The sequence below is a fragment of the Plecotus auritus genome (assembly GCF_963455305.1).
Source record: "Plecotus auritus genome assembly, chromosome: 10".
NCBI lineage: Eukaryota > Metazoa > Chordata > Mammalia > Chiroptera > Vespertilionidae > Plecotus > Plecotus auritus.
This window is the reverse complement of record NC_137785.1, coordinates 54011601-54030451: the sequence shown is the minus strand read 5'-3', so window position 1 is coordinate 54030451 and position 18851 is coordinate 54011601. Positions and strand designations below refer to the sequence as shown.

At 53.0% G+C, this 18851-nt stretch overlaps 1 protein-coding gene across 1 annotated transcript; it reads right to left on the bottom strand.

The window, feature by feature from the left end:
* Positions 1-6228: 6228 nt before the first annotated feature.
* Positions 6229-18851, bottom strand: SLC38A7 (solute carrier family 38 member 7). Its single transcript, XM_080643752.1, has 12 exons — positions 18815-18851; positions 18122-18315; positions 16677-17054; positions 15356-15554; positions 14982-15126; positions 14052-14150; positions 13346-13403; positions 13014-13128; positions 11211-11358; positions 10526-10725; positions 9456-9510; positions 6229-8184 (listed from the first exon to the last, which is right to left on the bottom strand). The coding sequence occupies exons 3-12, from the start codon at positions 16944-16946 to the stop codon at positions 8082-8084; spliced, it is 1392 nt and encodes a 463-aa protein (XP_080499878.1). The 5' UTR covers positions 16947-17054; positions 18122-18315; positions 18815-18851; the 3' UTR covers positions 6229-8081.

Sequence of the window (18851 nt, the reverse complement as noted above, 5' to 3'; positions counted from 1 at the left end):
TCTTTTTGTTCTGCTTTTTTTTTTTTCTGGGAAATTTTCTTAACTTTTCAACTCTTCTTTTAATTAATTAATTTATTTATTTATTTATTTATTTACTTTTATTTTTTTTTAATATATTTTATTGATATTTTACAGAGAGGAAGGAAGAGGGATAGAGAGTCAGAAACATCGATGAGAGAGAAACATCGATCAGCTGCCTCCTGCACACCTCCCACTGGGGTTGTGCCCGCAACCAAGGCACATGCCCTTGACCGGAATCGAACCTGGGACCCTTCAGTCCGCAGGCCGACGCTCTATCCACTGAGCCAAACCGGTTTTGGCTTTTAATTTATTTTTTAATTTAGTTGTCACACTTGTAATTTTGTGGTGCTAGATTTTATTTTGTTAATTTAAAAATATATATATTTTATTGATTTTTTACAGAGAGGAAGGAAGAGGGATAGAGAGCCAGAAACATAAATGAGAGAGAAACATCGATCAGCTGCCTCTTGTGCATCCCTCACTGGGGATGAGCCCGCAACCAAGGCACATGCCCTTGACTGGAATCGAACCTGGGACCCTTCAGTCTGCAGGCCGACGCTCTATCCACTGAGCCAAACTGGTTAGGGCTATTTTGTTAATTTTTCAAAGCACTTTTTTCTTGTTTTATTATTGTGATATCTTCTGTATCTTATTTTCATTCTCTCTAAAAAACTTCTTTAGACACTTCTTTTTTGTTGTTGTTTTAATATATTTTTACTGATTTCAGGGAGCAAGAGAGAGGGAGTCATAGAAACATCAATGATGAGAGAGAATCACTGATCGGCTGCCTCCTGCAGGCCCCACACTGCGGATCAAACCCACTAACCCGCCGTGCCCTGATGGGAAATTGAACCACAACCTCCCGGTTCATAGGTTGACACTCAACCACTGAGCCACACTGGCCAGGCTCTTTAGACACTTCTTTCAAAGCAAGTCTACTGGCAACAAATTCCCTCAAATTTCCCCCTCAATTTTGGTTTGTCCGAGAATGTCTTCATTTTTCTTTCACTTTTGAATCATTTCATGGACCACAGAACTCTAGGATGGTGTTTTCGCTCTCTCACCATTGAAAATATTTCACTCAACCCTCTTCTTGCTTATATGGTTTCTGAGAAGTCAGATGTAATTCTTTGCTTCTCTATAAGTAAGGTGTATTGTTTGTGTATGTATGTATCCATGTCCTGGCTTCTTTCAGGTTTTTTTTCCTTTATCTTTGATTAAAAAAATTATTTTTGAAATGACCAGGTGTCATATTTTTTGGCATTTATCCTGCTAGGTTTTCTCTGAGCTTCCTGGATCTGTGGTTTGGTGTCTGACATTAATTTGGGGGAAATTCTCAGCCATTATTATTTCAAATATATTTTCTGTTCCTTTCTCTCTTCTCCTTCTGGTATTCCCATTATACGTATGTTACTCTTTTAGGCGTTGTCTCTACTAAAAGTAGTTACTCTTTTAGTAGTTGTTTCTTTTCTGTTTGTTTTTTGACTTCTTTTTTCTTCTATTTGCTTTCCAGGGTTGAGATATCCTGAAACTCAGATTCCTTCCTTAGCTGTACCCAGGGCTATTCATAAACCCATCAAAGGTATTTTTAATCTCTCTAACAGTGTTTTTTTTAATTTCTTGTATTTCTTTTTTTTTATTCTTTCTTAGAATTTCCACCTGTCTGGTTCCATTGCACATCTACTTTGACAATTAGAGCCCTTAGCATATTAATCAGAGTTGTTTTTAATTCTTGGTCTAATCATTTCAACCTCCCTGCCAGAAGTCTAGCTCTGATGCTTGCTCTGTCTCTTTAAACTGTGTTTTTGTTTGTTTGTTTTGTGGTTGTTGTGGGGTTTATTCTGTGGATTTTTGTGTTTTTTTTTTTTTTTTTTGCCTTTTAGTATGTCTTACAATTTTTTCTTTATTTTATTTTTCACAATTTAAAGAAATTTTAATAATACACTTTATTTAACCCAATACATCCTCACAATTTTTTCTTGATGGCTGGACTTAATATACTGGGTAAAAGGAACCTTTACTAAGGTGGCGGTAGGGTGTGGGGGACGGGGCAGTGTTCTACAGTCTGATGATCAGATCAGTCTTTCAGTGAGCCTGCGTTCTGCACGTGAACCTCACACCTGCCTCTCAGTTCCCCCTCCAGTCCCACCAGATGGCTAGAGTGGCTGGAGCTGGGTCCTTCCCTCCCCGCAGCTGGAGGGCTAGAGCTGGCTGGAGCTGGGTATTCCCCTTCCCGTCGGTCAGTTAGGTTCTGATAAAACCCCACCCCGCCCTGGCAGGGGAGCTCAATTGGTTAGCACGTCATACCCATATGCCAAGGTTGTAGGTTTGATCCCTGGTCAGGGCACATACAAGAATCAACCAATGAATGCAGAAACAATTGGAACAACAGTAAATAAAAAACATTAAAAACAAAACAAAAAACCCCACTTGGTTAGGCTCTGGTTAAAATTCGAGTTTCTGCCCTAACCGGTTTGGCTCAGTGGATAGAGTGTCGGCCTGCGGACTGAAAGGTCCCAGGTTCGATTCCGGTCAAGGGCATGTACCTTGGTTGCGGGCACATCCCCAGTAGGAGGTGTGCAGGAGGCAGCTGATCAATGTTTCTCTCTCATCGATGTTTCTAACTCTCTATTCCTCTCCCTTCCTCTCTGTAAAAAATCAATAAAATATATTTAAAAAATAAAATAAAATAAAATAAAATAAAATTCGAGTTTCTCCTGAGGACAGATCTTGTGAAGAAGGGAATGAATGCTACAGCACTTAGTTCCTTTTATCCTTCTGCCCGAAGCACGAAGGGGATTCTTCAGTTTACAGTGAGAGCCTGATGGAGCTCCGGGAGGTAAAGTGCACAAAAGTGTGGCTACCCCTCCACCCGCTATGACTGGGTCCCCTGGAGCTTGTCTCTCTGACGTGCCTTCGTGAGCCTGCAGCAGTTCATCGACTGTAGTTCTGGTTTCCGTACCCTGGCACTGGTTCCCACGGAGGGTTCTGCTGGTGAGTTTCTGCTCCATTATTTGTCCGCTGCTCTTGCTTGTTCTCATCCAGTTACACTGTAACCTGACGTCCCTTACAGATCTAAGAGTTGGTGGCTTTCCAGCTTGGTGTTAGGATGGAGTGAGCATGTCCGTGCTTCTTGCATGTTGCAGTGGAAATACATCCATTTCTTTTTTTTTTTTTAAATTTTTAAAAAATATATATTTTATTGATATTTTTACAGAGAGGAAGGGAGAGGGATAGAGAGCTAGAAACATCGATGAGAGCGAAACATCGATCAGCTGCCTCCTGCACACCTCCCACTGGGGATGTGCCCGCAACCAAGGTACATGCCCTTGACCGGAACTGAACCTGGGACCCTTCAGTCCGCAAGCTGACGCTCTATCCACTGAGCCAAACCGGTTTCGGCCCATTTCATTTATAATGGGAAAATGACCAAATGGATGGATCCTGTGCCTGTCCTCCCTTCCCTCCCCCTGCCCCCAGGAAACACTGTTTGGAGGACAGGGTATCTGCTTTGCTTCCTGGCCACACTCTCTGGCCTTCTTCCACACCTACTGAAAATATTCTTTTATTTTGAAGATCTAATTGGCTTTACCGAGCGATTTGTGAACCTGGCAGCATCCCATCTAGCAACTAGAAGGGCATGCCCCTTATTTTATCTAGATCTATAAAAGCCTAAGCGACTGTTACGACCGGACGACCGGACAGTAGCTATGACGTGCACTGACTACCAGGGGGCAGACTCTCAATGCAGGAGCTGCCCCCTGGTGATCTGTGCGCTCCACAGCCAACCTCCCATGATCCCTCCCTCCAGCTGACTGGCCCTGATTGGCCCCGATTAGGACTGGGCGAGATGGCCCCAATCAGCCCCAATTGCCAGTCAGGCCAAGGGACCCCACCCGTGCATGAATTCATGCACTGGGCTTCTAGCATATATATATATATTTTTTTTTTAGAAATTTTTTTCATTGTATCTTAGCAGTAAATTATTACCAAATCTGGATTTGCAATATCTAACCTACATCTAGCACACTATTAATCATAAAACTGTTAGTTTCTGTGATTGATTGGTCTGAGTCCCCCACCAGACCGGAGGCCATGATCTAGAGGCGGCCCTGCCCCGGTATGGGGATTTCACTTAGAATTACTAGGCAGCCGTGGGATCACCAGAAGCCCTAGTGATTCAGAGGCCTGGAGTCACTCCTCTGAGGCCTGGGCGCCTCACTTCCAAAAGCAGAAATTACACAATGGTGACCTCTAGTGACCAAAGGGAGAAACTGCAGTGGCACACTCCTCCCAGGAGAGCGCTGACCACATCACATCATTATGCCGTTTGTCTTTGAGATTTAGAATATCTGCATCAACAAAGTGGACACCCTTATTCTGACGGTAGAGTTGAGGAAAGTGGGGTTCAGAGAAGTGAACGGGTTCCCTGAGTTCCTACGGTGTAAGAGCAGTGCTGAGATCCAACCCAGAAGCGTTTGCTCTGGCCTCCAGTCCCTGCTCCTGAAGGTGTGGTCCCCGAGCCAGAGCGTGGGTGGCACTGGGAGCCTCAGCAGTGCAGACTCCCGGCCCCACCCAGACCCAGTGAATCAGAATCTGTACCCTAAGCCGATACAAACTCAGTCTGCGCGTTCAAGATGGAGAAAGCACCCAACTCCCAAGAAGTGGTAGGGGAAGCCCAGCCTTGTCCTCCCAAGGAGAAACTGAGTTTTCCTATTTCTTCTCTACACATGGATTTCTGGCCATAAAACACTTCTGTCATTGTCATGAGCTTTCTTCTTTTTTTAAAAAAATATATTGTATTGATTGTTTACAGAGAGGAAGAGAGAGGGATAGAGAGTTAGAAACATCGATGAGAGAGAGACATCCATCAGTTGCCTCCTGCACGCCCCCTACTGGGGATGTGCCCGCAACCCAGGTACATGCCCTTGACTGGAATCGAACCTGGGACCCTTCAGTCCACAGGCCGACGCTCTATCCATTGTGCCAAACCGGTTAGGGCATGAGCTTTCTTTCTTTCTTTCTTTTTTTTTAAAATATATTTTATTAATTTTTTACAGAGAGGAAGAGAGAGGAGAGGGATAGAGAGCTAGAAACATCGATGAGAGAGAAACATTGATCAGCTGCCTCCTGCACACCTCCTACTGGGGATGTGCCCGCAACCAAGGTATGTGCCCTTGACCGGAATCGAACCTGGGACCTTTCAGTCCGCAGGCCGACGCTCTATCCATTGAGCCAAACCGGTTTCGGCGAGCTTTCTTTTTTTAAAAAATATTTTTATTGATTTCAGAGAGGAGGAGAGACAGAAGTACCAATGACGAGAGAGAATCATCCACTGGCTGTCTTCTGCACGCTCCCCACTGGGGACCGAGTTCACAACCCGGGCATGTGCCCTGATGTGATCGCTGGTTCGTAGGTTGATGCTCAACCACTGAACCACGCCGCCGGGCGTCATGTGCTTTCTTTACGCTGGCTCCCCTTCTCCCTGGGAGGTAGTAAGGTCCGTGGTTCCCGTTCCACTTTAGAGATCCAGGAACGAACCCAGAGAGGTGAAGCACGAATTGCCCAGAGCCACTTGCCAGCAGGCATCACACTGGCTGGGGAGAGTGACCCCAGGGTTCCCCAGGATCTGGTATGGGTGCCAACGTGGGGGTTGTAGTTCCTGAGCTTGCCTTCTGGGGTTCGCTGACAGCGCCTCTGTCACTTGTTCACCCACGTGTGGAAGAAGGCTGTCTGGCTTGTTTTACTACCTGTGGTCGCTGGGCCAGCTATTTAACATCTCCTCCCTTTCACTCCTTCATAGAGTCGTGAGGACCAACTGAGAATGACCCAGGAGGTCACGGTCTGATTCTTAGTCAGGGTACATTCCCAGGTTGCGGGCTCAATCCCAGTAGGGGGTGTGCAGGAGGCAGCTGATCAATGATTCTCTCCCATCATTGATGTTTCTATCCCTCTCTCTCCCCTCCTCTCTCTAAAATCAATAAAAATGTATTAAAAAAACACACAAACATGACTGGGATTAAAAAAACAACACTCGTAGGTTTCCAGCTTGGTAAAGAGAACAGGATGATACCCATTCCTGAGACAAGGGTTATAGACAATAAAGCTAGAAGGCCCTGCCTCACCCCACCCTCCACCTTCACCCCAACCCACCTGTCAGCAGTGGCCCGGACTCTGTCCCCAGCACGAGACACAGACCACACAGCTCAGTAGCACAAGCTCCTTTTTATTACCCACCTTCCCTGGTCTGAATGTGCCCGAGTAGAAAAGAAACAGTAAAATGCCCCAGCAGGGAGGGTCAGGGCTCCTGAGTTTGGGCCAAAAGGCCAGATTCCAGCCCCTTTCCCCGCATGATTTTGTGCAATCACTCCCTTACCTCCCTCCACCCTGAGATCCAGCATCAGGAGGCTGGGCAGCCATGCTGGCTGAGACATCCTCCCGACCTTGTCAGGGATGGGTGCTGGCAGGGCCTGGTGAGGTGCAGCAGGCGAGGCTGAGAGGAACCAGCAGGGGGGCTCTGGCTCCAGGGGCCAGGAGGCGAGGAAAGGCAGGTCGCCAGTGTGGGGGCTGGACAGAAGCCTATCGGGCCTCCCGCCAGCCTGTTTCCTAGATCTGACTGCCCCGACTGGTGGGCTGCCGGCCGGGGTCCCCACACCCGGCCCAGGACATAGGTTTGGGGCAGGAGAGGCTGGAAAAAAGCTGAGCGTTCCAGGCACAGGAAGCCCGATTCGGTGCCTGGTGCTGGCCAAGGTGTTCACAATGGGAATGTGCAATGGGAGAAGTGTCCCCCTTCACCGTGCCTGGGGCACAATCCAGGTGCGACCTCAGGCCACCGAAGCCAGGCCTGGATGTGTGGAGCTGAGGAAGTTGACAGGGGAGGGTTTAGTAGCCCGCCCCGCCCCCCCAATACTTATGTGAGCAGGAGATTGAACTACGTAGAAAAATGGGGTGGGGGGTGAAGAAAGTATGGGGTGGGGTAAGAGCAGACAAGATCCAGGTTGAAAGTTCCAGGCTGGCGGAGCTGCCCTCGCACACTGCCCGGTCAGTGACGACTCGGCACCCTGCGTGCCTGTGAGGGATGGCAGGGGAGGCAGAGAGAAGCAATCATCGGAGGAGAGGGTAGCAGACAGGTTCACCTTGACCCTGACCAGCCCAGCCTGCACAGGTCCGAAAGGTCCCCAGCCTTCTCCATCACCCACTTTTGTGCCTCTGAAAAGAGGGGCCCATCTGGAATCTGAGAGAGAAGCACAGTCCCTCTCTCCCCCCGCCATGGGGAAAGCTAACGGAGGCAGAGTGGGAGGTGGAGTGCTCACAGCACCGAGGCACGGGACGGCCCCTGGTCCCTGGCTGAGCCGGGCGGGCACCGTGTGTAAACATAAGACTTGGTGACGTCTGGGGATGGAGGAGGAGAGGGACGCCTGGACCCTGAGGTTTGGGGAGAGACACTCGGTGAGGCCCGAAAGCCTCGGGGAATGTCAGTCAGCCATGGGAAAGAGGGCTGTGGGCTCACTGTGGGCCCAGGAGGGAGTGGGTGAGGCACAAACTCTGCCTGCCTCTGTGCATCCGCGTGAATTCAGCGCTACCTTTGGGACTGGCCGGAGCCCAGAGGAAGCCACTGCTGGCTGGTCTGTGGACAGATGGGAGCAGGCGTGGCGTCCTGGGGAAGGAGCACAGCCCCTGCGCTATGGAGAGGGCGCCCCCCTGCCCGCACTCCTTCTCCAGAGGGAAGTCAAGTTGATGCCTTCTTCTGAGACCTGCTGAGCCTCTTCACCGTGGGTTCCAGGCCTGGAGGAGCTGAGAGCTGGAGGAGGCCGGGAGGCTCCTGTGGCCCTCCTCCCACCATCCAGGGCCCCGCCAGGACGGGGGAGCAGGAAGGGAGCTGGTGTGTTCAATTCCCAGTCAGGGCACATGCCCGTGCTGCAGGCTCCAGACTGTGGGGCCCGATTTCAGCCCAGATCCGTCCGTCCCTGGAATCATCCCATCAGTAGAGGAGAATGATGCCCGACTCAGCGCGGCCCCGCAGCCCTGAGATGGGTTCCTGGGTGCAAAGGAGGCCGTGGTTATGCCAACAGATCCACGAAGACGGCGTTGGCTGTGGTCTGGCCGAAGATGAAGGCTCCCAGGGTGACTAAGAGGACTCCGTAACTGACCAGCGCCCACCAGCTGTAGGCAGAGGGAGAGGCAGGCTTGTCAATCAACCCACCCGTGACTCTGCAGACTTCAACACACACACACACACACACACACACACACACACACACACACACAAACACACACACACTCATCACCATAATCACCTAAACCAGCGGTCGCCAACCTTTTGGACCTCACGGATCACCAATTGACGACCGCTGACCTAAACCACTTCTCCTGTGGGCAAAGGCCTTCCTACTTCTCGAGGACTCTTCATACAAAGGTGTGCGCTGTCAGGTGTCTGACCCGTAGTCCACAGGTAAGGAGACCAAGACCTAATGGGATGGACTGGTCATAGGAGGTCAAGGGGAGGACCACAATTAGAATGTGTGTCTTCTGATGGAAAGATGTTTTGGGGAGCCGAAACCGGTTTGGCTCAGTGGATAGGGCGTCGGCCTGCGGACTGAGGGGTCCCGGGTTCGATTCCGGTCAAGGGCATGTACCTGGGTTGCGGGCACATCCCCAGTGGGAGGTGTGCAGGAGGCAGCTGATCGATGTTTCTCTCTCATTGATGTTTCTAACTCTCTATCCCTCTCCCTTCCTCTCTGTAAAAATATCAATAAAAAATATATATATTTAAAAGATGTTTTGGGGAAAAGCAGGTCACAGTGTGAGCCATTTCATTAAAACAAAATAAACAAAACAGCTCAGCCAGAGTGGCTCAGTTGTTGGGCATTGACCTATGAACCAGGAGGTTGCAGTTCAATCCCTAGTCATGGCACGTGCCTGGGTTGTAGGCTCTGTCCCCAGTAGGAGGCCTGCATGAGGCAGTCGATCCATGATGTTCCTCTCCCATTGATGTTTCTTATCTCCCTATCCCTCTCCCTTCCTCTCTCTCTAAAAATCAATAAAATATATATTTAAAAAACACACAACTAGTGTTTTTTAAATATATATTTAAAAAAACCCCCAGGTCTGTGTACACATATTCGCAGCTGTGTGCACACAGAAGGCACACATGCAGAGCCTGGGAGGGTAGACCATGTTGGGACATGGAGCTGGGGTGGGGGAGGGTGGCAACTGGGCTGTGGGGGAGGAGGGATTCCACTCTTTTCTCTAAAGTCCTTCAGGAGTGCTTGAACTGTCATAACGAGCACATTACCCATTCTTCTAAAAGTATTTTTAAAAACTCCGTTTTTCAAAGTGTGCAAGTCTCCTGACCCCTGTGATTTTAAGGCCCCCTCCAAGGCTCCCTCCCAGTGTAGCGCCTCCCCTGAGGACCAAGGCTGGCGTTGCTTTACCTGGCTGGCTTGACCTCCTCCATCTCAGAGAGTTTGGCCTGAATGAGGCACAGCCCTGGAAGAGAAGAGGCGACCCCGAGAGCTTGGCTGGGGCCCTTCCCCGGGCCCAGCTCCCCCCTTACCAAGAGGCAGCGGTGGATGGAGAAAGGCCTGTTGGCTTTTCCAGATATTCCACCTCTGCCCCCACACCCAGCCCGAGGCCTGGCATGGGCTCTCCCGGGAGAGGCCAGCATGCCACAGGCATACCGCGAGCTGCACGCAGCACTCAGAGCTAACGGGGCAGCACGCCCAGGCCCTTCCCAGTGCGTTGCTCAGCAGACGTGGCCCCCTTGCTCCGTGCTGAGTGGCAAGGGCTTTCAGGGTGGAATATGCGGGGTACAAGTGGAACTCATGCTGGGCAGATGGGACAACTTCCCAGGGGTCTGGTGGCAGACCCGTCTGACACTCAGGTCTCCTGGCTTCTGGGTCAGGGTGCAGTCACAGACCCCACTGCCCTCTGGGGACTGACCAGCCACAACCCTGATCGCCAGGGAGCCACAGAGACCTGAACGCGGGACTAAGGATACAGGCCAGGGGTGGGCAAACTTTTTGACTCGAGGGCCACAATGGGTTCTTAAACTGGACCGGAGGGCCGGAACAAAAGCATGGATGGAGTGTTTGTGTGAACTAATATAAATTCAAAAAGTAAAGGAGCGGAGGGGAGAGCAAGAGAACCCTCTGCTCTTTCGGCTCCGCGGGCCGGATAGAACAGCCGAACGGGCCGGATCCGGCCCACGGGCCGTAGTTTGCCCATGGCTGGTATAGGCTGAGGACCTAGACAGGCTTGGCGTTGGAAAGGTTGTGACCCATTAGCTGAGTTCATGTCGTGAACCTCCCATCTCCTCGAACCTCCCATCTGTCAGGAAGTGGAGAGAACAGCATCTTCCTATCAGATGGTGCTTGGGCCGGGGTCAGCCCTGAGTCTGTGGAGGGTGACCCCACAGGCTGGTGGCTCCTCTCCCCGGCAGGTGAGCACGTGAGGCGCTCTGGCCGGGAGGGAGGGAGTGCTGCGGGGCGCCAGGGGTCCGCACCTGGGAAGACGAAGATGAAGCAGGCGGCCAGGCCTCCGATGACCGAGATGACCTTGCCGATGTCGGGGATGAAGAGCGCCAGCAGCAGGGTGAGCAGGAACCAGACCACCGTCTGCAGCACTCGCCGCCGCCGCTCCCGCCCCACGTCCTCCTCCACGGGCACCTCCTGGTAGCGCAGCCACAGGCCTTCGACCACGGCCCTGCACACAGGGAGGGGCTCAGAGGCACCCCTGCTCCCAGTCCCCCCACCAGCTCCCAGAGCCAGACCCCTGACTGGGTGGAATGGGGTGAGCCTGTTCCTCTCTGTAAGGGGGCCTGGCAGCGATCTCGGGGCTGCCTGGGGACTGGATGGGGGTGAACATGAAGGGCTTAGCGCCCTGCCTGGCCCAGGACGTGATCACTGGGGGAACCGATTCTATTCTCCTGAAAGGGAAGGGCCTGGGAAACCCAGAAGGCTGGTGTTCAGAAAAGGATCTAGACTAGAGGTTCGTAGAGGACTCACAGAACGTTCTGGGGACCATGGGACAAAGGGGGACGGGCAAGACCCAGCTGGGGGTAGGCACTGACTTTTTCCCGTGGACTTCAGTTTCTCCTTCTACAAACAGGGTCCATACAAGGTCAAAGGACCATGCAATAAAGGGTTTTCAGGGGCCCCGAGGGAGCACCCCAGTGGGTGGGGGCTCACCGGCCACAGAAGTGCAGGATGGAGTAGGAGGTGAGCACGCTCAGGATGATGAAGGCGCGGGCCACGGCCACTGCCACATCGTTGGAGGGGTAGGACAGGAGCACGTCGGGGTCCACGGAAGCTCCAAAGGTCAGGAAGCCACAGATGCCTGAGGGCAGGGATCAAAGGGCCGGGAAGGGGCCACCCTGGCAGGGGATGGCGGACGGACTGCCCACCGCTAGGTGGGACATCAGATAGGGAGGGCGGGCGTTGGAGCAGCTCTGGAGGCGGAGGGTGTTGGGCTGGGATCAGAGCCTCCTTCCCTGCCTTCTCACGGCCGCCCCACTGCCACCTCTGACCTCACACTGCCTGGCGCATTCCTCTCAGAGCCAGCTCTTCATCGGACCACTCAGGTCTCAGCTCCATGTCCCTCTCTAGAGACGCTTCCCCACTCAGCCTGTCCACAATAGCCCCACCCCCAGGCCTCTCACATCAGCCTATTTCCTTCAGAGCCCACTTTCTCTCTCTCTTTCCCTTTCTTTTTTCTTTTTTTTTAATATATTTTATTGATTTTTTACAGAGAGGAAGGGAGAGGGATAGAGAGTTAGAAACATCGATGAGAGAGAAACATCGATCAGCTGCCTCCTGCACACCCCCCACTGGGGACGCGCCCGCAACCAAGGTACATGCCCTTGACCGGAATCGAACCTGGGACCCTTCAGTCCGCAGGCTGACGCTCTATCCACTGAGCCAAACCGGTTTCGGCTCCCTTTCTTTTTTAACTTATGATCTGTTTCTCCAAGCAGAACACGATCCCAGGAGGACAGGGACTCTGCCTCTAGGCCTGCCTTGTTCCTGGCTGTGCCTTCAGAGGTAGAGGCCCCGGAACCGTCTGTGGAGGAATCACCCTCCCAGGTCTCCCAGCCCTGCTCCCTTATCCCAGCCGTTCGCCACAGCACCCACAGCCATCTTTCACGGACACACCTGCCTACGACACTTTCACTCTGGCTCCCAGCAATCCTCCAGGCCCCTGTCCCTGTCGCCCGCCCCACCTTGCTCCACTCCAGCCACACACACCTTTCTCCGGTCCCTGATCAAGGACTCGGCAGTTTCTGGTTCCTCTGCCTGGAATGCTCTTCCTGCAGCCCTTCTGACTCTGACTCCGTCTCATCATTTGAGCCCCCCCAAATGCACCCCTCAGAGAGAAGCCTTGTGTGAACCATCCCCCAAAGGCACCCCTCCCAGTCCCACTCACACGTCCCGTTTCACTGTGGCCCTCAACTGTCTGAAATTCCGGATTCCTGCTTTTCTCTCATAAGACTCTCCTGCCCTAGCCGGTGTGGCTCGGTGGATAGAGCGTCAGCCTGCACGGACTGAAGGGTCCCAGGTTTGATTCCGGTCAAGGGCACATGCCCGGGTTGCGGGCTTGATCCCCAGTGGGGGACGTGCAGGAGGCAGCCGATCAACGATTCTCTCTCATCATTGATGTTTCTCTCTTTCTCTCTCCCTTTCTTCCTCTCTGAAATCAATGAAAAAATGTCATAAAAAAAGGCTCTCCTACTAGACGGTCCATTCCACGAGGGCGAGGCCAGGCCTACCTATCTCCACGGCACCCCCCATCTGAGAACAGTTCCTGGCACTTACTAGGCAGAGCTGCTGAATGAATGGATGAACCGGTTCCTCTCATTTGTGCAGGGGGAGGCCCAGGACAGCCCAAGTTCAAGCCAATGCCTACAGAAGGGTCTGACGCACTAAGAGTGCAAGGCTGTCCCGGGAACGCTGGGCTGGAGCACTTAGGAACAGAGGGCAGGCGGGAGCACTCACCTGTGCCCATGTACACAGCGAGGGCTATGACCATGGCGGCCGTCACCACCCCGCCCCAGGTCTTCACCTCGGGCTGCCGCATGCTGTTGAAGATGGGCACACTGCTCACGTGGCACTGTCAGGGCGAAGGTCACAGTTATGCTGGGGAAGTGACCTCAGCCCCCATTTCCAGAGGGAGGTACCTTGGAGACAAAGACCACAGGGACAAGGGGCGAGTCCTGGGGTCCCCACTCCATCCTTCCTCCCAGGATCCCCCATCCTGCCTGTGATGTGGGCTCCATCCCAGGGTGGGGAGTGAGCTAAGGGGGCCGCAGGGACCTCGCAACTGGCACCTGAAATCCAAAGCAGATGGTGGGCATGGCATTGAACACGGCCATCCAGGAAGCTGGCCTGTGGATGAACACAAGAACTTGCTGCCTGTGAACCCCACACAGCCACCAACCACCCCCCACTCCCACCGATGCCCTTACTCTTCCTTCAGCCAACCATGGCCTCCACCAGTGAGCCTTCTACACACTCCACCCACAGAAGTCTGCGAACGGGAGAGGACACATCTCCATTGCACAGGTCAGTAAACTGAGGCTCTGCAAGGCCCTCCTGGGGCCAAAACCCAGAATTTCTGGCTCCTACACTGGGCTTTTACTTTCTTGGTTTGTTCCTTTCAAAAAAAAGGAAACTTTTTTTTTTTTAAATGACCACATAGATCCATCCTCATGTAGAAGATACAGAAATATCAGAGAAGCACAAGTTGGAAGAATGTGCAGCTCCACCCTGGCAGGCTCCACAGCCTGAGGCCTCATCTCACGTGGGCTCATTGTTGGACGTTAGCGGCGAAGTCTCTCCCGTCTCCGGTTCTCACTCTTCCCTTCAGTGGAAAGAGATCAGGACCGCTTGCCTCCTTCCTATGAGGACCGATGCGCCAAGCCCCACCGAGCCTTAAGATGAGCACCTGTGTGGCCTTTCGATGTCTGACTCGGCACCTTCTGGGGCCCAAGCAGCCGATCCTACCCCACGTGTCTCTTGGGGGTCCTCACCCACCTGGTCAGGATGTCCCCCGGGGTCATCTCCTTATCCGGCCAGATGTACTTGATGATAACGATGGCGGTGACGTACCAGGTGCCCACGACGCTCAGGAAGCTGTGGGGAGAATGGACTGAACTCCTTCCTCCCCAGCCTCAGCTGCCCTTTCTCTGATCCCACCCCAGGGGCATCTACCCTTAGTTCTAGTGACCACAAGTGTCTACTGAACAACTTGGGGAGCTATTTCCAGAAAAGACTCGAGAAATACATGAGAAAGAAGTTTTGGAGAAACTGGCCACAGCCTGGAGGGAGCTGGACCCCACAGGGGACCAGACTGACATTTCTGGCCATCAGGAAATGCACGGGCTCAGCTCCAGGGCTCGGAGGGCTGGGCTTCAATCAGAGCGGCCCACGCGTGGCGAGGGCTGCAAGGAGGGCCCTTGAGAACTAGGAGATAGCGGAGGAAAAAGGGTTGAAGGTACAAATACTGGAATGTCGACATTCCAGGGGACCTTGGAGACAGCTGAGGGTGATCCTGCCGATTATGGATCACAGGAAACAGCTTTTCAGACCCTGAGTCAGGCGGCCAGTCTCTTCCCTTCATAACAAGCTGCGTGGAAGATGCTGCCTGGATGACAATCCCAACTGATCAAAAGTCCCATTCTCTCCAAGAAAGCGAAGGTCCAGGCCCGGAGGCTGCCTTTACCCTCTGATTGCCACCTGTCCCTTTGACAAGGACACTGAATATCCCACTGATGCTCAGGGCCCCTGTCTCCCTTGCTGCTGACAGAAAGGAAAGTCTTCAGCTGGAACCCATGCAAGCCCTGGCCGGCCAGCCTTGCCCACTCTTGCTGCCCCAGGTGAGGTGGCATGGAGGACGGGGGTTCCCTGGCAGCCCCTGAGCCTCCAGAGTTCTGTCCGTCCCAGGTTGGGGTGGGGTCTCCGAACCTGGCATATTTCTGGAAGCCGATCTCCCTGGGAATGGATAGGGGCAGGATGAAGAGGAAGGCGGTGAGGCTGATGGTAAACTTGCGGTCTGTGTACCAGGGGCTGCCACCGGCCCCCTCAGGCTCCTTTGCCAACACAGCTATAACTGCACAGGGAGGAAGGAGGGAATGTCATGCCAGGCCACTGCAAGGTGCGGCCCCCCTGCTCCGCTGGGCCTCGGGCCTTCCATCTAATGGGCCCAGCAGCCAGGAGGAGGATTCCCAGGGGAAGGCTGAGCCCAGGCGAGGGGGTGGGTGTTCCATGTCCTTTCCCTCCACCCCTAGGATGCCCAGGGCCAAGGGGGAGGGATGAGGTGGCTACGGAGGGAATCTCACTTTTGTCCTGCTGGTCCCCAATGATGATGAGGAAGGCGATGCAGGTGCCGAAGGTGTAGATGGCAATGGACACCTCACACAGCACGCCCGTCAGCTTGCCACACACAGCCCACACCACCTCCTGATAGGTCCGCTCGTTGCTGGCCTGGGAGCAGTAGGCGAGGATGACGAGGCCGCTGATGATGAAAACCAGCATGCCCTGTGGGCAGGGGCAGAGCAGGAGGGTGTGGGAAAGGCCTGGCAGCAGAGGGTAGCCTGGTTTTGCTCAGTATTTACGGGGCCAATGCTCAAAGCTGGTTTGGCATATAGACCTCATCTTGCAGGGCAATTTTATTTATTTATTTATTTATTTTTTAATATATTTTATTGATATTTTACAGAGAGGAAGGGAGAGGGATAGAGAGCTAGAAACATCGATGAGAGAGAAACATCGATTAGCTGCCTCCTGCATACCTCCCACTGGGGATGTGCCCGTAACCAAGGTACATGCCCTTGACCGGAATCGAACCTGGGACCCTTCAGTCCGCAGGCCGACATTCTATCCACTGAGCCAAACCGGTTTCGGCTCGCAGGGCAATTTTAATACATTACTGGAGACTTGAGATTTTCTTTAGAAACAAAAAAAGCTTTGTGGAAAATTTCACACACACACAAAAGTAGAAAGAATGGTACAATGGACCCCCATGTCCTTATCACTCAGCTTCAAAAATGATCAATTCATGCCCAATCCTCTTTCATCTATTCCTTCTCCAATTCTGGATTATTATTATTATCTTTAAAACATTCTCTCTCTTTTAAAAAAATGTGTTTTTATTTATTTTAAAGAGAGAGAAAGGGAGAGGAACAGAGAGATAGAAACATCGATAAGAAGCCCCCTACTGGGGTCGAGCCTGCCATCTGGTCACATGCCCTGACCGGTTATCAATTCAGTGACCTCTTGGTTCATACATAGGTCGATGCTCAACCGCCGAGCCACACGGGCCGGGCTCTGGATTATTTTGAAGAAAATACAAGTTCTCATATCACTTCATCAGCACTATTTCATGCAGTTCTAAAAGATCAGGGCCTCTTTTTTAAACTTAACCACAAGATTGTTAAGTATGCAATTGATGTCAAATTTCCCTGATTGCTCGGAAGGTTTTTGAAGCCTCATCTGGGCTCAGAGGAAAGAATGCTGGGATAGATGGGTAATATCTGCCCTGTGTGAGGGTGGGGAGAGTGGGAGCTCTGATCATCCCTCATCCAGAGCCTCCCCTTTGAGGCAAAGAGGCCAGACTCATCAGCTGAACTGCATTCCTGCCCTCTAGGCCCGCACACTCACCATCTGCAGCGTGATGCCTGCTGCCACGCCCCCGGCGGTGCTGAAGGCTGCTGGGAAGTTGAGTAATCCTGCCCCCAGGCAGGCGTTGACTACAATGAAGATGGCCCCAAAGGTGGACGTGGTGCCTCTGCTCAGACTTTCAGGAGAGGCCTCCCCCTCGCTCTTCGGGTCCGAGTCCACACAGGGACTCTGCAGCAGACGGGCCCGCTCCCCAGCATCCGTGCTGAAGCCCCACTCGCCAAGGTCACTGTTGATGCTGACCTGGGCCATGGCCCCGAGAGCCCGCTTCCGGCCGGGTCTGCAGGTTCTGCCTCACCACCACATCCCCTGTTCAGAGCTGTTCTCCCAGGAGGCCTGTGGGCTCTGGCTCTTCCCAGCCTAGACAGGAAAGGCAGGTACTACTGTTATCCCAAGGTGGGCACAGAAAGGTAAAACAACGTCCCCAAGATCAGATGGCTGGGATTGGAACCCAGGTGCACCTGTATGCAGAATCCTGCACTGGGGACAACAGTGTGGGGTGGCAGAGACAGAAATAAGTCAGAGGCAAATCCTGCTTGCTTCAGGCTTACAGACCCATGGGGTATATAAGATAAAGATAAAAGAGAGGGGTAGTAACGTGCCAGCATTAGAGAGAGGCCATGTATGGGCAGGAGTGTCATGGACATACCTCATCCCATCCTTATGACAGGGGTCATAGGGTTTGGAGAGATCAAATCAATGATCCAGGGTCACATGTCAGCAAGTTGCAGAGTAGGATTTGGATACCGATCTGTCTGCCTTCCCAGCCTGTTTCCACAGCAGGGTTCCAAGAGCAGCCCCCACTCAGAACCGTGGCTATTTCAATGGATTACAGCCCAGCACGCCTCCCTCCAGCCCAGAGTCTGGATTCGCCAGAGCTTTCCAAGTTCTTCAAAATTCAGGCCAACTCTCATTCATCTCCCACATGACTCACCTACCTACTGCCCACCAGAGGCATCCCCTCTGAGGCCCTCAACATGCCAGGGGTTAGAATGGCAAAGGAGGCCCCCTGGGTAGTCAGATGCTTCCCATTGCTCCTCCTGGTCCTGGTCCAACAAAATCGGGAATGTACACTCACGAGAGGGAAAAAGGAAGGTTCTGAGGCTCTTAGACATCCGTCACCACGCATGCAACCAAGACACCAGCTCCAGAGGAAATACCCCTCTGCTGGCTCCAACTCCAGAAAGATCAGTCAGGGGACACCCATCCAGCAACTCAGCCAAAAAATCAAAGCACTGAGTAGTAGAGGGGGAGTCTTGGGTTCCCAGGCTCCTAGCAGGGCTCCAGACAGAGCCCCCCAAAGCTAGTGCTGCCAGGGCTGTGCAATCTTCCTCTCAGCCCTGCTCACATCTCAGAACAGAGGTGTAAGATCTCTCAGCCTTGCCTCCCCCCTCCCCAGTTACTCAGCTCCATCCTCTCCAGCTTACCTGCTCTTCCCACCTGATAAGGGCGATGGTGAAGGGGGTGCTGCTCCCAGCTCCTTCTCCCTAAAGACCTGGGATCTGATTCTCCTCACTTCTCTCTCTGGCCCTAATTTCTTTTCTCGTCTTTGCTAAAAGTCCGCCGTCAGCAGAGTAATGAGTTTGAGCTGTTTTGTGCTGGTCAGCAAATTGAGGGGACTCTAAGTCGTAGAAGGGAGCACCAGGTCAGTCAGGTAAACAGGCGCATGGAGGGAAGACGCTGGGCTAATGTCACAGCGGGCAGCCGGCAGAACCAGAACTAGGAGCCTGGCGCCCTCGTGGAGCTGGAATCACTGCAGGAGGGCCCTAGGTTCCCAACCGGAGCGGAATCCTACTCCAGTCCGAGGCTGGATCCCCGAAATAGGAGGGGTGGGTTGCACTGGGAGGTGGACCAGGGCACACCCCGCACGGAGGGGATGCCCCCCAGGCACGTAGTGAGGCGAGTGGGCTGTTGTGGGGTAAACTGGGCGGAGGCACCGGGATTTGATCCGGGCCTAGGACTGGGTGGAGATTGGGCAGGGACCGGCCAACCGAGGGCGGCCGTGGGACCGCTTCGGAGCGCCCTTCGGGGAGTGGGCAGGGCTCTGCTGCAATCGGGGGTTTGGGTACCCCGGGACTTAAAGCCCCCACCCACCACCTTTCCTACTTTCTGCCACTTACCCACGGTACCTCATGCCCAGCTGGCTGTGGAGACACG